This window comes from Vespula vulgaris, chromosome 4, assembly GCF_905475345.1.
Source record: "Vespula vulgaris chromosome 4, iyVesVulg1.1, whole genome shotgun sequence".
Taxonomy (NCBI): domain Eukaryota; kingdom Metazoa; phylum Arthropoda; class Insecta; order Hymenoptera; family Vespidae; genus Vespula; species Vespula vulgaris.
Genome location: NC_066589.1, coordinates 6,108,497 through 6,126,467, shown reverse-complemented (window position 1 = coordinate 6,126,467; position 17,971 = coordinate 6,108,497). Strand labels below are relative to the sequence as shown.

Sequence of the window (17,971 nt, the reverse complement as noted above, 5' to 3'; positions counted from 1 at the left end):
ACTCGCTCGCTCCCGTCGCGAGGTTCGCCTCTCTCCGATCTTCGCTCTGCCTTCTTATTTGTGTGTGTTTCTTCGTCTATCTCTTCGTGTGGGTGTATGTGATTATCTGTACACGCGTGCGCGCGTATATGTATACATAGAGAGAGCTTATACCTCGCACGATCCGTTCAGCCGACGGTCCGCTCCTTTCGACGGGCGACTACTCTGCGAGACGCTCGTTGCCTCCCTCGGAGACTCTCTCTCTCTTTCTCTCTCTATGTTTCTCTCTATTTCTCTTTTTCTTTATCTCTCTCTTTATCTCTCTTTCTCTCTATGTGTCTGTCTCTTTGATCGTCTTTCTTGCTTTTCCACGCTGCGAAGCGTAATCGCGAATCGTCGGTGTAGCAACTCCATCATTTCTTCCTCTCCGTATTGAGAAATCGTTCGTTTTCTGCATTCTATCTATCTCTCTCTCTCTCTCTCTCTCTCTCTCTCTATATATATATATATATATATATATATATATATGTCTACATATATGTATATATATCGACTACTTTCAACTCGTTGAAACTCTTCGTTGCTAGTGATAATAGACGGTCGAATGTATCTCTTGCGAAAATAATCGGTCTTAGTTTTGATTAATCCTATCGGCTGTTTTCGCCGACGGAGAATCAAACGCTAAGTATACATCGAATCCGTAAAAGATAACTATTTACCTACTCGACATTCTTACGTGAAAGCTTAGGCACATCTAGGTATCTCGAATGGTATACGAGGAAAAAGGAAAGAACGAAGCAATGAAGAGGAAAGGGGCGTAAAGAGAGAAAGAGGAAAGAGGGAGAAGGGTTTCGTTCGAAGGGTAGAAAGACGCAAGGGCGGGAAAAAGTCTTAGCCGGTTCCGACGTTCCTTACGATGGACAGCCCATTTTGCACACCCCATTTTCTAGATAAACTCGAAATATCGAGACTCTTAGCCTACCGGCCGATAGAGACGGCAAGCAGTTTTCTCTTTCGACGGCGTGGAACCGCCGAGACAGATTATCATAAAAATCGTTAAATCGTCGACTTAGCTATGCTTTATCGTTGGTATTCACGATACCCAGTTCTATCGCTGGTCCCTTTGTAAGGTGATCGTTACATCGAGAAATACGTAAATAGATTTTAGGTACTTACTTACCGTTGTTGTCGAACTCGATCTATCGAATCTGAAACAAAATAACATACGTTAGTAATTCGAGTACGTTTCTAATCAATCTCGAAATAAAAAGAATTATTTAATCCTATCATCATAATCCAGGTAACTAATAAAATCATTATTCTTTCTTTTAACGATCGAAATAAAAATACGATATTTATATAGATTTGCAGTAGTTAAGATCTTGATCGATGTAATTAACATTAGATCATTGAAAATAGATGGACGTTAATTGTGTATAGAGTCACGAATAAATGAATCGTGTTTTGATATATATTAACATGAATCTTTCATTACGATTAAAATTATGTATTATAAATTATTGATAGTTTTTACTGATAAACGTAGATATATAACAATTGTTTCTTTCCACGGAAAGGGCAATTTGATTTCTATTTTTAATATTTTCATGAAAGCTTTTCGAGGTAAGAAACAACGATAGACAGTGAGAAAAGGCGTGGTCTTCAGGTACCATAGAAATGAGAGAGAGAGAGAGAGAAAGAAGTGGAAGAAGAAAGGGGAACCTCCCAAATATGAAAGAGGCATCTGTGTCTCTACCTACCTAATCTATGAAGACGAATGTCTCGACTTCTTTGACTTTTCTAAGCACCGCGGGAAATTTTCTTCTCCCTTTGAGATACCGCTCATGTTTCTTATAACATTCGATGTCGGACGTCAAGTAAAAAGGAAAAAATGCATGCTCTCCATTGTTGTCGCATCAACAATGTAAAAAATCACGAGAAAGGATATCTAATTTATGATAATAGATGATCTTCCCTCATCGCGAACAAAAAGATCTAATCTAATCTGTCGTTCTTTCCTTTCTCTCATTCTTTATTTATATGTATACGTTGAAAATTTGTTCACCATACTTTTGGAACCTTTGTCTTTCTTTTCATTTACATGAAAAGATTTCGATCGATCACGTTATCCATTAAAATAATCGTGTATGTATATTTCGTAACGATTTATCCCCCTTTCTTTTACATATATGTATATGTTAAATAATCTATCAGCAGATATTTTTATAAAAGATAATCGTACGAAAATATTCACGAGGATTCTCCTTTATAATTCAAAGATACGATTTTATTCTAACTTTTGTTTACGATTCGAATTTCATCGTGAACGAGTTCAAGGTATAGAATTATGAAGACCATAAATAGCGTTCCCCTCTTCTCTATATCGTAGCACCCTATGATGCATGAATTTCAAGGACATCTGTTATCCGATGTTGATCGAAAAGAGAACATAAGGAATTTCGAATATTTTCAAATCATCATTTTGAATCTTTTTTTGCTTTTTCTTATTTTCTTTTTAATTCCTTAATTGAAACAACAAATCGAGTTTAATCGGAGCCAATTGTTCGTTGCGATGTAATTATGTATTTCGTACGATGCAGCAAGAGGAAACGCCATAGCTACGTAAGTATGTAATAGATGACGTACGATGCCCTGAGGAGATCTTATTGATGGCGCTTATCGCCACCCATGTCGATCGTCGATGAACTCGAGCTCTCTCTCTTCTACCTTCCTACACGAAGTGACAGTTTTGGGATCAATAGATCATTCAAACGCACCTTTGCTAATTCCACGCACGCTTTCCTATCTCCTTACGTAGGCGCGTGGTGTAGTGACGTCAAGATGGATAGATCACGGGTACGCAATGCATAATGACTCGAGAGATTTTTCGAAATAAAAAATTTCTTATGCCAGGTAGAGGAAACGATACTTTTATTAATTATTCTCGTGTCCGTCGGATAGACGTCTTAATAAAGATTCTTAAAAACAAAAAAAAAAGAAAGGAACAAGAAAAATTCATATATCGTATCTCATCGAAAAGATAGAAGAACGTTTATATATTTTATCAGTAATATCTAAATTGCCCGTTAAAACGAACAAAGTGGATAATCGTATAATCGTACGATTATTAACTAGTCAAAAATGTTTCAGATAATTAATTTAATAAAATACCGTAGGTATAGAAAGCTCCGTGAAATCTTTCTTTCGTAACGAAAAGTAAAAAGTAGGCTCGGGTATACGTAAGTATAGCAGTACGGTTAACGATGCAACGTTAAACAAATTTTGCAAAGCCGTGTTCGTGATTCACGAGCAGCTGCGAAGTAGAGGACGGTATTCATACGAGAAACGTAATCGCTCGAGGCCCGAGGGCCAAGAATTTTCGTGCTCACGATTCTCTCGAAAACTGGTTCGCGCCATACCAGTGGACCAGTTTAATTATATCAACTCGTTCGCTCGTGGATCAGAGTCCACGTTCCAGTTACGCGAAAGCTCTTTTCCTCTTTACTACTACCACAGTAGAAGGGACGTGAGACCGTAGAGACTCCTAACAGCGACACAACGCGACGGGGTGTAAATCGGCTGTCGTGTTGTACTTCTCGAGACGTTAAGATGGAGAGAGATGGAAAGTATTCTCGTTCGCGTTCTCTAAGGAAGATGCGGCCCAGATAAAAAACATGCCACGGTCCAGCGACCGAGTCAGCTTTGGAACAACACCAACAACTTGGGAACTCTTCGATACGTTTCCTGGAGAGATATTTTCGTCCCTGCTCGTGATTCTTCGAGAGGAGAATGAAAAGAAAGAAAAAAAAAGAAAGAGAAAAAGAAAGAAAGAAAGAAAGAAAAAACATGACCAAGAAAGAAGAGGCCAGAAAGCAAAGAAGGATATTGGGCGGTGGTCTGATCCTTGCAAGGATTCCTCGTTTCTCGTTTCTTCGTTTCTCTGGCTCGAGCCCAAAGAAGGGAGGCACCCCAGAAATTCGTAAGAGACACCTGCCGCGCCATCTTCGAACGGATCACAGAAATTCGCAAATTCCATTTTATTTTCTCGCCGACGTCCTTCCATTCGGCTGATCATTCTGATTCTCCTCGTTTCTCTTCCTTTTCTTTTTCTTTTCTTTTCTTTTCTTTTCTTTTCTTTTCTTTTCCCTCTTTTTTTCTTGTATTTTAAATACGTGACACAAAACAATTCTTTTCGCGATAAAATTTTGTATTTCGACGTTGATAATAATATCAGCGATCTGCGTTACACGCTAGGTGAAATAATTTGTTTTGTACGGACGTATGATAAATAATGCATTGAGTCAGCTTTTCAGCTGACTATTCGGTGTCACTTCTCTCTTTCTTTTTTAACTTTAAACATGATTCTTTATCTAATCCGATGTCGTGCGTAATTTGTTAAGGTAACATCGCGTGGACAGAGAAATCCAGCAAATCGGTTACGACAAGAAGAAAAATGTAATTTAAGCAGCATTTATTATTGCTTATATCGTCTATTCTATAAGGTCAAGGTCCGTGAACTTCGATCTATGTTACCTACCGAGTTCGTTTTCCGAGGACGTCATCGTTTACCTTGTGAGAAATTTGCAGATAAGTGTTTTAATCGTAGAAAGTTATATAAATAAATTTTTTTTTGACAATGTCGTCGTTCTTCGATTCATCCCGTTATTGACTTAAAAAAAAAAAAACAAACAAACAAAAAAAAGAGGAAAAAAATATGTGATTTAGCATGGAAATTAATATTTTAATTTCAATGCGAAAGCATTTCGATAAATGAAAATAATTATTATTTAGATAATAAGGAAGTAGCTAAAGAAAGTTGTTAAATTTTCTGCACGTACGGACATCGATGCAACTAGTGATAAATGGTGGAGACTATTAGTCGCAAAACGTCGACGAGACACAGTTAATATATAATCCCATCGTGTTCCGTTCTGTCTATATTTTCTTGACTACAGTTATATGCAAAAAGAAGCATAAAGTGGATATGGAAAATAATTTTGTCGTCAAGTCGTTGTAACTAATATATATATATATATATATATATATATATATATATATATATATATATATATATATATATATATATATATATATATATATATACATATATATTATACCTTTTTCTAAAGTTTTATTAAATCGATCGACAATAACATCCAGGACTATGCATAATTTATCCGTGGATGATCAATGAAATCACAAATGATTAATATTAATAGAAAATATAAATACAATAATCCTAGTATAACCGCTTATACGAAGTATACTATATAATTACGTTTATCGCACACGAATCTAGAAAAAGAGAAAGAGAAAAAGAAAGAAAGAAAGAGAGAGAAAAAATTATTTTTTTATACAACTATTTCTCACGATAGAGACAATACCGTGATCACGTAATCGTCATAACTACAAATTCTTGAAAGCAAGATCTCGAAGAAGGAAGATACGAGGAACGTAAACGATTATTAAGTCGTTGTTAAAGTTACTGCCAATGAAAGCTTTTCTTAAAGTAATAAATATTATAAGCGATAGTTCATCTCGGCACTTCTGCTCGACGCAAAGAAATCGTTGGTTCTTCTAATTAACTCACTCCATGGTTGCGTCCATCTTTCTAAATCATGGCGAACGTGAAACACATAAGAAAGGGAACAAACGTATCTATAAATTTATGTTGATTAAACGTAACTAATATACATATATATATATATATAGTGAATCTACGAGAGATAACAAATGTTATTAAGCGATCGAATAGACGAGCCATATTCTCGATAATATCAATTTGAAATTCAACAATCGTATGAATATTGATGAAATCGAAAGCAAAATGCGTTCGAATTCATTGAGAGAGTGCGCTGCGAGCGTTAGAAGCGCGAAACACGTGACATCAACGAGTCGGTCATGTGACAGCCGTCGGAGTGACGTTAGTGACGTAATGACGTAGCGGAAGGTCCGGAGACGGGACATGCAGTTGAGCGTGCAAAAGTGACGGTCCCGCGAATGGAGCGGGACCCACTTAAACGACTTCGTACGCGGGAGGAAGGAGCGAAAGAAAGAGAAAGAGAAAGAGAAAGAGAGAATACAGAGTGAGCGGACTTGTGATTCGATGCGTTTTACTGCTGCTTTACGGCGGTTTATTGCGCCATCAAAACATAAAATGCCTGGCCTGGAAGCGTGCACACGCGTGGGTACACCCCCACTTTACTTTTACCACCAACTGCCGGTTAAATCGGCCAACATTCTCCGATTTCTTGCCCTATAGAACGTCCTTCTTTTATTCTTCCATCCCTTCCCATTCCCATCTCTATTTTATTCATCTTCGATTTCATTCAGTTCGAACATTTATTTCAAATTTCACGAATTAATTGCTTGCTTCTTTTCTCTCTCTCTCTCTCTCTTTTTTATCAATTTTTTTCTTTTTTTCTTTTCTGTTCAAAAGACACGTAAATCGTGGCTATAAACTTTGAAAAGATACGAGACTGGTTATCCTTTCCAAGTCCAACGAAGTTAGCTGCACGAATTGATTCGGTAATGGTGGAACTGGGTGGGGAGAAAATCGAAGGGTTGCTTTTAGGTGGAAATCAATAAACCCTTTTGCCGATGATAGCCTCTTGCGCGTACTTAAACTGCGTATTATGATATGTTATTTTCTTTTTCGACATTCACGTTACGTGTTTTAAGTACAAGATGTGGAGACATCGATAGCAGCGATTATGAAACTTGTTTTAGTCGGACATCTTTTCTATGATTATAATTCTATGATTTATTATTTCATATTATTATTCGATATATTAAATTCCTTCGAACTTTTCATCGAGATCGCATTTATAATTCCAATATAAAATGTATAAAAATCGATCGAATTTGCATATCATATTTGAGAGGAAAAATAAGACGATTTGCGAATACTCGAAAATTTTCCGGAAGATTTGTGAAAATTGACGTGATAGCGGTGGCGTCATCTAGCGAAGGGTGGCGCAACTTTTCGATATTCTCGGAAGCTCTAAGTGCAACAACCCAAAGAAACCCCTCTGCAGAACCGACTGGTTAAAACGGTAGTCAATTGGCAGACCTTCCCTTACCCTTACCCCCGTACCCCGTAGATTTCGTGAAAATCCAGGGAATACCTTCGGAGATACTTAGTTCTTGGAAATCTCGCCAGAGCGATCATGATTTTGATTTGATTTAAGTCATGCGATCGTACGTGAAATATCAGGGTTTTAGATAATATCTGCTTAGATCGTTAGATATGAATTACATAGGTACAGTCATATAAGCTGAATGAATTTCAAAAGTGATTAATTAATGCACTTCTATTTACGTTTATATCCCATGAGTACGTTGCTTTAACTACGTACAGGTGTAAGGAGATGATAATTAACATTGAAATTTTCTTTTTCGTATTTATACGTTTTTTCACCTTTAAAATGCATCGACTTCTAACAAGTAGCACCGACTATTTCATGGATATAAATATAACCGATCATCGTTCTCGCATCCGCACGAGAACACTTATTGTTGGTAGTAAATGTCAAGAAGCCATAAAGGTGTCCGCTTCTCTGCAAGCGTTCCTATAAGAGCAACGACGTTTTTAATTTTGTCTATTATCGTTAAACGATTCCTATACCCCGCGTTACGTACTTGCGTGCATATGTATATGTATATATATATGTGTGTGTGTGTGTGTGTGTTATTACATACATAGGTATATACACGTTTCTGTTCTTGGCTTGACCGTTAATCAAAAAGAAGAAGTATCGCAAGGAATGAATCTTTATGTAGCATTGAATCAATTTAATTGCTTGTAAAGTGCCTCAGTCAAAAATGAAATTTGCTTAGAGCGTAGATTTACGAGTAACAAAACTATCATTTGAAGGGGCAGCGATCTATGCTATCTAAAATTGGCAAAAAAAGAAAAGAAAGTAAGTAAAGGAAAGAAAGAAAGAAAGAAAGAAAGAAAGAAAGAAACAAGAAAAAAAACGCGAAAGTACTTTAAACGCTCTATTAATTTTTGGGAAACATTTTATACATTATGTTTTATGTTACATTTGAATAATCCTAATAATGAACACGTATTTATATTATATCATAAAAACTAAAGTTTATACCAAATACATGCTCGTTTATAAATTATCTAAAAAGAAATACTTATTTTTCGTAAATAATAATACTTAATACTTGTCAATAAGTCTAATGAATCGTGTAATAGAATCTATGAAATTTCTTTTTACAATATGCATATTTATGAGAACTAATATATATACTATATATATACTATATATGAACTAATATAAATATATATATATATAAATATATATATATATAAATATATATATATATATATATATATTCATTATATATACATACATATATATACACACATGTATGAAATAATATAATATAATGTATACGCTGATATACGAAAAATCCTTCGAGATAAATGCTATGGTTTATCGCTTTGGTATTGTAAGAATATGTATCGTTGAATATACAGGGAATACATGTAACGAAACTCTTCTCTTTGAAAGAAACACAAACGCCGCTCGGGACATCTCGTGACGTTCAGCTAAAACGCGTGCCTTGCGGTCCATGCTCGCTCAACAATGCAGAAACTATTCCGACGGTAGCCGGCTTCCGTGGACGGTGCGACGTCATGAAACGACGAGGACAACGAGCGGCATAAAACTTTAATTACTTAATAAAAGTGCTTACGAGTCAGTGTCTCGCCATGGAGAAAAGAAGGAAAGAAAGAAAAAAAAAAATATAGCCGCTTGAAAGTCAGAATCATTGATCGTTGGTTGGAGTTTGGTCTAACGAAAGGGAAGCTCGTAGTGCCATGAAAAAAAAATCAGAATAAATAAAATGGATGAATTTGGAAGTAAAATTAAAAAAAGAAAAGAAAAGAAAAAGGAAAACTTTACCTTATCTCTTTCAAAAAAGAAAAAAGAAAGAATGAAAAAATCATTTAGGTCGAATACATTGTTCGATCGTTTACGAGGAACGATTAGATTTCTTTTCTTTTCTTTTTTTTTTTTTTGTTTTCCTTCAAAATAATATCCAGAGACTACAAGCAGTTTGATAAAGTTCAAATTATAGAAGCCATTCCGAAGTAAGTTATTTATGTAAAATGTCTGGATTTTCATGTTCTCTAGAAATAACGCTTGTTTGATTTTGAAAGAAGAGAAAGAGAAAGAAAGAAAAAAATTGAAAAGAAAAGAAAAAAGGAGGAATACAAAAATCTTTACGTTAAAAAAGACTTATAGAATGTATTTCTGAACGGTTCCATTAATTTCTCATATTAAATTAAGGACCATTCGTAGGAGATACACGTGAAACTTTTTGTCGATCGGTTTTTGATAAAGCTATTACTTCCTCGAGAACGTTTCTCTCGTCGACTATTCGTGACGGTATACGTACTTACTTACGTTGACGGTTTAATAAAACCAGAATTATGCTACTCATAAAAGTAATCTACTTATGCAAACGTTCCTATGCGTTTACGTACTAATTAGCACATCTTTATTGCAGTCCGTTTCTTCGATAATGACCTCCGGAACTCTTTGTTTTCTTTTTTCTTTTCTTTTCCATTATTCGTTTTAGCCTGGCATATTTTAGCACTATCTGTCCTATTGTATCTTATTTAGCATGCTCGTTAATATTCAAAATACATGATTAGTGAATTAATAGATAAGTTACCATATAAGTATACACTGGAATGTTTTCTTTTTTCTTTTTTTTCTTTCTTTTTTTTTTTTTACATTTAATCATTCTCTTTACGACATTCTTGATTAATAAGAAACTTACTAAACGCAATTTCATAAAGATAATCCTATAGAAGAAAAATCTAAACGAAGTATAAGTATCACGAATCGATTTGCTAATTATTAGGATTGAATATTTTCGTTTCTTTCTTTTTTCTTTCTTTTTATTTTCTTTTTTATCGACACACTTCGAATTAAGAAACGATTTAACGAGAAAAAGATTGCCTTACGAACTCAATTATCTGTGTTGAGAATAGTCACGACGTAGGTCATAATAGTTACTCCGCCAGGGTGACATAAGGTAAAGTGGAGAGCAGTTGCTTGGATCCATAGAAGGGTTGCTAGCGGTTGGCCTTGGAGGGTCGTTTGCACCGTCTCCGATCGCTTGCCGTCTCAAGTTCTTCGAGGAATGTACGAATCTCGTTGGCTAGGCCATGTTATCCTCTTTCTGCTTTCGTTCTCTCTTTCTCTCTCTCTCTCTCTCTTTTCTTTATCTGTATTCTTATTTATTTAAATTCTATATTTTTTCCTATAATCATATTACATTATATTCAGTAACGATAAGAGACACAAATTTACTTAGATATTACGAGTAATCTTGAGAAATATTAAAAAATGACGAATTTGTCGATTTAAGAAAAAATCGTTTATGCTCGCAATTATTGTATTTTTTTCTCTCTCTTCCTCTCTATATTTTTTCTTTCTTTCCTTTTAACATCTTTTACGTTCAATCGTATCTCGAGAAATTTCTTCGCGAAGGAAATATTTGAAAGATATTTATAAAATGACTCGAAAGATTTTCGAGGAGTAGTCCTTCGACGGGAGGAGAAAGTTTTTTTTAGTGATCGGAAATAATCGAGCACCCAGTATGAAAGTCTCCGAAAAGGAAGATGGAACGTGGTGTCTAGTTGTCGTCAACTCGTCTCAGCTACATCCTGCCACCATCGCCGTTTCGATTTCATGTCGAATGCAAGCCGCTATTATCGTGACGTGATAGGAATGCTCGCGGAAGTCCCAGAAATCGTGGTGTGCGTTCTCATAAGAAAGGAATGTCAATAGAGAAGGATATACGACGTAGGAGGACATAGAATAGAAAACGAGTTACGACGAACGTGTTATAAGTATGGTACTAAGAAGAATAACGCTCAATATCGTTGTACTTCCATATAACGTTAGATAGTCCTTTCCAAACGTATTTCCATTTTAATTATTTGTTAATCGTTCCGCTATTATACTCCCGGATGAGTCATTTAACCAAAGTATTCACAACTTTACGCGGTTATAACATTACATTTCTCTGTTACTATGTTCTACGTTACGCTAAGTTACGTTACGCTTTGAGAACGGTCATAAAATACCGATCGATTTGTCTCTTCGCGTTAGAAAACGTGTTTCCTAGGACGAGGCCAACGATATATCATTTCTATCTGTCAAACCAAAGAATTATCCTAGTTACGTTTGTATTGTTCAGAAAATTGTTACTTACATTTCACAATGATTATCTTCACGTTATTCGTACATGAAAAATTATATTCTTCGTCTAGTACTTGCTTGCTTACTTTGTATATTTAAATAAGAAAGAAAAAAAAAAAGAAAGAAAAGAAAAGAAGAATTACAAAAATAACCAAATAAAAGGAGACAGAAAAAAAATGAAAAACGAGTGTTTGAGATATCCAATCACCATCGAGATTCAACATGGGTATCCTTGTAGCTAGGTCACACAGGCTAGATAGACAAAGTTGAAAGTTTCGAGTTAGCTAGTAGTCCCGTTCCTCCTCGTAAAACTAAATTAAAATTATGCAAAGAGCTACGATGTTAGTACTTGAAGTAAGGACGAAAGTAACGTATTATAATTCTCTTTATAATCGACTCGCCTCGGTGAAATTTTTATTACATTTTACATTTTCTTTTTCATTGATGAATGAATTCGTTCAACGTTGGTGGTTTCAACGAGAACGGATAAAGTCTCTCTCTCTCTCTTTTTTTATCGCAGGATTCGATCGATAACAGAACAGCTATTACATACGATCGACCAAGTTCAAGGCGAATCGTTGCCTTTTCATTTTCCTTACGGTTTTGAAGACGATATAACATCGAAGCACATCGAAGCTTTACCGGGTTCGCGCATTACGACACGCCCCAACGCCTCCATTCGCTTATATTGCTTTCCGTCCAACGATTCGTTCGTTCGTTCATTCATTCATTCATTCATTCATTTTTTGTCTCTCTCTCTCTCTCTCTCTCTCTTTCTCACTATTTTATACCGACTTGTCATTGAAACGACATAACGTTACTAATTTCTTGATAATAATTCGTTAGGATTATTAAATTAAATTAGAACGTATATATATACATATATAATGTAATGTACTGTTTGTGCGACAATTTAATATATCCATTAAATTTCTATCAATATTTCAAACTTTACGACTATTTTAAACTGAATGTCAAAGTTCACAAGACCAATGTATCCGAAGATAAAATTACTTTTAATAGTTTTATTATTGCATAATAGTAGAGTCAGACCAAACATGAGATTAATATAATTGGTATCGAGAGATTCTCGATGTCGGATTAAATACTGTAGTAAATAAAAAATAAAATGTTTATTCGATTTCCATGCTTCGATGGCATATCGTACGTGGGTAATAAAATAGTAGTAAGAGTGAAAGATATGAAAAAGATCGATAAGGTTGAGAACCACTGTAGAATTTACGATGTTGCTCCAAAGGATGATCGCTCTCGATTCTATGGCCTTGCGTCATAAAACGACAATGACGTGTACTCTGTCTTTCAGTCTGTTTGTCTCTCTCTCTCTCTCTCTCTCTCTTCTCTTCTTCTCTAGCCTAGTAAGGAAAGCTTTTCGCGGCGAGGTCGATGGAAGTCATACGATGGACAATGGATCGATCTCGTATACACATTTGGACGAGCACATGGTTACGCGCACATGGCCATAGTTGAAACAAAGAAAATAAAAAGAAAAAGAAAAAAAAAAAGAAGAAGAAAAGAAAGAGGCGTGGACAACGAAAACAGCCGAGTGAGACATACCGGCAAGGTCGTGCTTCATTCACGAGTCCTCGAACGTAGGTAGCAGGTATCTTCGAACTCTGACAGCGTGGTATCGCCATTTCGAATTCCGATCGTCTTTATACCTATGCGTAAGTCGAATCCATAATCTAATGCAATTCGCAATTCGTTCCTATACCTAGCTAACATTTTTATTTTCTTCTTTTTTTTTCTTTCTATATCTATATATTCGCAGGAGCATCGAAAATCACGCAGACAGGTTTACGCACTTTCCAACACATATCAAACATGCGAAAATACGAAAGCAGAATAATTAACGTTCTACGTAAGTAAATACTTAAATAGCGTGACGAATGCAGAAGTATCAAGTATATCGATAGAAAAAATCGTTAGATCGTTTTAATCCATCGATGTAGATATATCCGTTGTAAAAAGGATACGTAGGTTTCGTTGTCGATCAAATCTATTAGATAGATCTAATAGATTGGCCGCAATTTTAACGATTTTCTGTAGAGGGGAATCAAGGTTATAAAATTGGATTTCGATGAGTAAACTATAGATATAGAGTAAAGAGGGAAGGGTTAAGGAAGGTTGTGGATAAGGTAAGATGTCCAAATGATTCGATTTCATGGATGAAAATGGAACGACGTGGGTTGTTCGCTCCTACATATGTGTAAGTACGATAATGCAATCTAAATTTAATACCCGAGTTAAGTAAGTACTTATCTTCGTAATCTTGTTTAATCTTTCGCGTTAGTTCCTAACCGAGAGTGATAAATAAGGAAAGATAAGAAATCCAAGCTCAATTATCATTGGAATATCACAAATCCGTGTATTCGGTTTGTAAAAGAGGCGATACATACCTTCGGTTTTCGTTTCGCGATATTACTTACATTTATACTAAATATTCGTGCGCGCGAGCACGCGAGCGCCCGCGCACCTTATCTTACAACCAGATTCTACATACCTTTGAGGAACTTATCTTCTTACACGAAGGTTTATTATCGAATTTACTATAACCGCTTTCGAGTCAAACTATGTACTACCTAAGTACAGTCTCTTTCGCCGACTCGGAAAAGACGATGCTCGTTTTCAAGGATCTTTGATAAACTTTCAATTTAGCTGTGTCTAGATATTACGTACTTTGGAAGATCGACCATTGTCTTCTGTTTTCCTCTAAATGAGAAAAAAAAACTTAGGTATGAGATGTCAATTAATTTTTTTAATTTTAATTTCAATTATAATCATAACCAAGTAAATACTTTCACAAATATATCTATACAAAAAACAATAGTAAACTACAGAGAGGGGACAGTATCCAAGTTTTATTATATATCCGACGATGAAAAGGACAAAAAATATCATTTCGAAATCGACGACAAGCTTTTTATATTTTCGAGAAAATATTCGGATGGAAAAAATTCCAGGGGTTAAAATGCCAGATTACATAATTGAAGAAAAGCACTTCTGTTCTTGGGATCGAACGTTACTTTTTAATCTCTGTCGTAATAAAATAGTCACTGCGTATCGGTTGGAAGTGCGCGACAAAGAAAGAAAAAAAGAAAGAAGAAAGAAAAAAGAAAAAAGAAAGAAACAAAGAAAGAAACAAAGAAAGAAAGAAAGAAAGAAAGAAAGAAAGAGAAGTAAAAAAAGGAAATAGAAAAGAGATAGAAAAGGAGATATATGATAATGTCGGTGGGTCGACGGCGTTTCTAGAAAGAGGGTTGAAAATAGGGGTAGGAGATCGGTCGCTGGGGGTTGGGCGTGGTGGGCAGAGCTCCCTCCTTCCCCCTCCAACACGACGGCCCTTTCGACGGCGACGTCGCTCTAAGCTGAGGACGCCGTCGTCGTCGGCGTCGATGGTCGATACTCGAGCCGCGTGGCGAGCGAGCGTCGCGGAAGAGCGTCGCGACGCCGGAATTCCGCGCCTGTCATGGCCGCCCTCCGGTAGCCTCCGTGTGCGTGCTTGCCCTCTCTCTCTCTCTCTCTCTCTCTCTCTCTCTCTCTCTCTCTCTCTCTATCTCTCTCTCGCTCTTTCTTTCTCTCTCTCTCTCTCTCTCTCTCTCTCTCTCTCATTCTTTCTCTCTCTCTATCTCTCTCTTTCTATTTATTTGGACGATGCAGCAGCCCCAGCCATCGTCGAAAAGGTCCATCAATAATCGCATTTTACAAAAACGCGGTGAGTACTCATTAATGTTACTTTTAATTCGCATCTTTTTTTTATAATCTTTCTCTCTTTCTTTCTCCTTCTGTTTGCAATGTTTTCTTTTTTCTTTCATTCTCTCTCTCTCTCTCTCTCTCTCTCTCTCTCTCTCTCTTCCTCTATGTTATGTGCGTGTGATTTTATTATCCTCCATCTCTTATGTCTTTATTTACATGTTTCTTTTTTTATGCCGTCCGTCTTAGTTTTCGTTCGAAGGAATGCGACGAGTTCGTTAGATTTTTTTCGTCTACTCAAAAAGTGTCTCTTTCTCTCACTCTCTCGTCTCTCCTCGTTCGTCAAGCGAGAAATTTAGTAAACTTCTGTTAACTCACTTTCGTCTCTCAGCGACGACGATTGTCGGTTCGTTTCTTTTTTCTTTACTCTTCGTGTCGCGTAAAACATTTTTCAAATTCGTTTAAAAGTAGGATTACTTAGGTCTACGTAAGTAGAAATGTTTGTGTTTTTTCGGGCAAGGAAAAGGGAGAGTTCGTTAAGCGACGGTGATTATTATTAGGGATAAAATTGTAGAATCAATAAATACTTCAGATCTTTATATTTAGTTAGACAATAATTGAAAAATCGTATTAAGCTCTATGATCGTGATTAAATGAAATTTGAGTTATCTTCGTCTAAACTAAGTAACGTCCTAACCTTCGTATACGTATATACATCCATATATATATATATATATATATATATATATATATATATATATATATATCATAATTTATAGTTAAACTGTAATGGAATTCGTTTCTACGTTTACCTTACATTTGCATAGATTTTCTTAAAAGAACATTTGTTCTTAATGAACATTGAAAAGGATGCAGCTGATTTGAGAAGCAGAGAAATGCAATAAAATGCAGTAAGAGGTGATAGTAGGATATCAATTGACTCGGTGAACGGCCCTTCGTCTTTTATAGGCTAAGAGCCATTGCCATGAGGAACACATCATTTACCATGGCAATAAACGCGTGCGTCTTAAATGATCCGACATTGAGCATCACGTAGGCCATTCAACAACGAGATAACGATTACGAATACGCGACGCCATATACGTGTATTCTATCGCTTAGCTTTTATCGATTATTTCACGTATCTCGAAAGACCGAGAAAAACGTATAAAAACCTATTTTAAAAATAAATAAATAAATATACGAAATCTTTCTCTACAAACTTATAATCGAACGAGTGAATATTTTTCAACGAAAAAAAAGAAAAAAACAGAAAAGACAAGAAAGAAAAGAAAAAAAAGGAAGAAAAAGAAGAAGAAGAAGAAGATATGAATACTCGGAATCTCTAGTTAAGCGAGATAAAAAGAAAATATTCGGATACAAACTCGAAGAGAAGAATCAAACGGACAAGACTTTTCATCTAGATCATTTTAAAGGAAGAAAGAGAGAGATAGAGAGACAGAGAGAGAGAGAGAGAGAGAGAGAGAGAGAGAGAGAGAGAGAAGGAGAAAGAGAAAGAGAGAGAACATTTTGGTGGCACGGCTTTCTGTCTGTTCGCGTATAAATTTAAGCTACAGGCGTACTGACAAGTGCCAGAGAATAAGAGAAAGAGAGATAGACCGAGAAAACGATTCGACGGAAATCTCAGAAGGATTCGACGTGACCGAGAAAAGACACATGACGAACCGAAGCGTCGAAGTACGACGAGTCGAAGAAGAGAAGGAAAGCAGAAGGAGGAGTCAAGTTGTTTATTTGATGGTGCCATAAAAGGCCTCTTTATGTTTATCTCCCATTTAAAACGCTCGCATAAAACCACCAACTGCACACACAAACCATCAACCGAACATAAATCATTCCGCAAAACGGAGATCGTTCGAGTCACCTCCGTTTAAACTAAGTAGATAGGTATGTGTGTTGCACGAAAAATTTGAGAAACCACGCGGTTTTGAAGAAACGAAAGCCCGCCCGACATCTCGATTCTCGTAATAACACCATCGAAGAAAACTCTAACTTACGTTGCGTACGCTCTCGAAGAATAAATAACGACGATAACACGAAACTTTGTTCCTCGCTTTTACCTCGTCACTCCTGATATTTTCCTTTCTTTACTTATTCCTTTTTCGTTGTTTCTCTTTTTGGTTTTCTTTTTTATACGAGACAACGATTTCGTCGCACGACACGAAGCGACGGCCGCTGATACTTCGCTCTTAAATATCTAGAGTTTTGAACGAACGCATCGATGCCGTAGGATGAAAGTGTATTTTATTTTATTTATTTATTTTTTTTTCGATAATATTACGCGAATGCAACGAACGCAAAGACTCTCGATATACCTACGTTGTATTATTTAAAGATTTGATAATTATTATAATTAAAGAATTTGATACATTGGAAGTCAGGAGATGCGTATAAAATGTATGAATAATTATAAATACCTTTCGTCAGCGCACAATTTGAATATGAAAGTTTGCTTCTTTTTTTTTTCTTTTCTTTTTCTGTTCTTTTTTCCTCCAGTTTCATGTATTTTTTTTTTCTACGGGATATATCGAGTTAAAAAAAGTATCACGACGTCGAGCAACTAGCGAGTCGCTTCCTTTCGCTACGCTCGCTTCTACGTAAACTGAATCTTAGACATCGTTCTACCCCCTTCTTTCCTTTTTTTTTCCCGTCAGGTAAAAAGTTAAAGGATACAGCCGATTTGGAGAAGGTGCAGTTAGCCTTGTTATAATAGGGACAACCCTTACCGGGTTGACCCTGAATGAACTTTTTGGGAAAACCATAAAATCTTTATTGCTCTTATCTAGAAGCGTATTAAAGTTCTTCAAGGCCAACCACTTGTTCTCGGTTAAAAAAAATTCGAGCTAACTTTCGATGTCTTTCGTCGTATCTTTGGAAAATAGAAATTTAAGACAACTCGATGACAAAGTAGACTTCGAATTTAATTAGAAACAACAAGTACGATCGATTTGTCCTAACATTGTAACAAGTAAGTTGTAATAAGATTTATAAAGTTACGATATTAAATTCTGTAATGATCCAGAGTACCT

At 35.9% G+C, this 17,971-nt stretch overlaps 1 protein-coding gene and 1 long non-coding RNA gene across 4 annotated transcripts in view; one reads left to right on the top strand and one right to left on the bottom strand.

Moving 5' to 3' along the window:
* The window catches only part of LOC127063331 (uncharacterized), a 283,945-nt gene that overhangs the window by 134,648 nt on the left and 131,326 nt on the right, over positions 1–17,971 (bottom strand). For 2 of the 3 annotated variants that reach the window (XM_050992972.1, XM_050992974.1), the window contains one exon: positions 1,160–1,187. In XM_050992972.1, coding sequence (XP_050848929.1) covers positions 1,160–1,187 — 28 coding nt within the window. Of the gene's footprint in view, positions 1–492; positions 1,188–17,971 lie in introns of those variants that run through there. The other variant, XM_050992973.1, reaches the window with a different exon arrangement.
* LOC127063335 (uncharacterized) overlaps positions 1–17,971 on the top strand; it is a 61,458-nt gene that overhangs the window by 12,788 nt on the left and 30,699 nt on the right. The window lies entirely within an intron of this gene.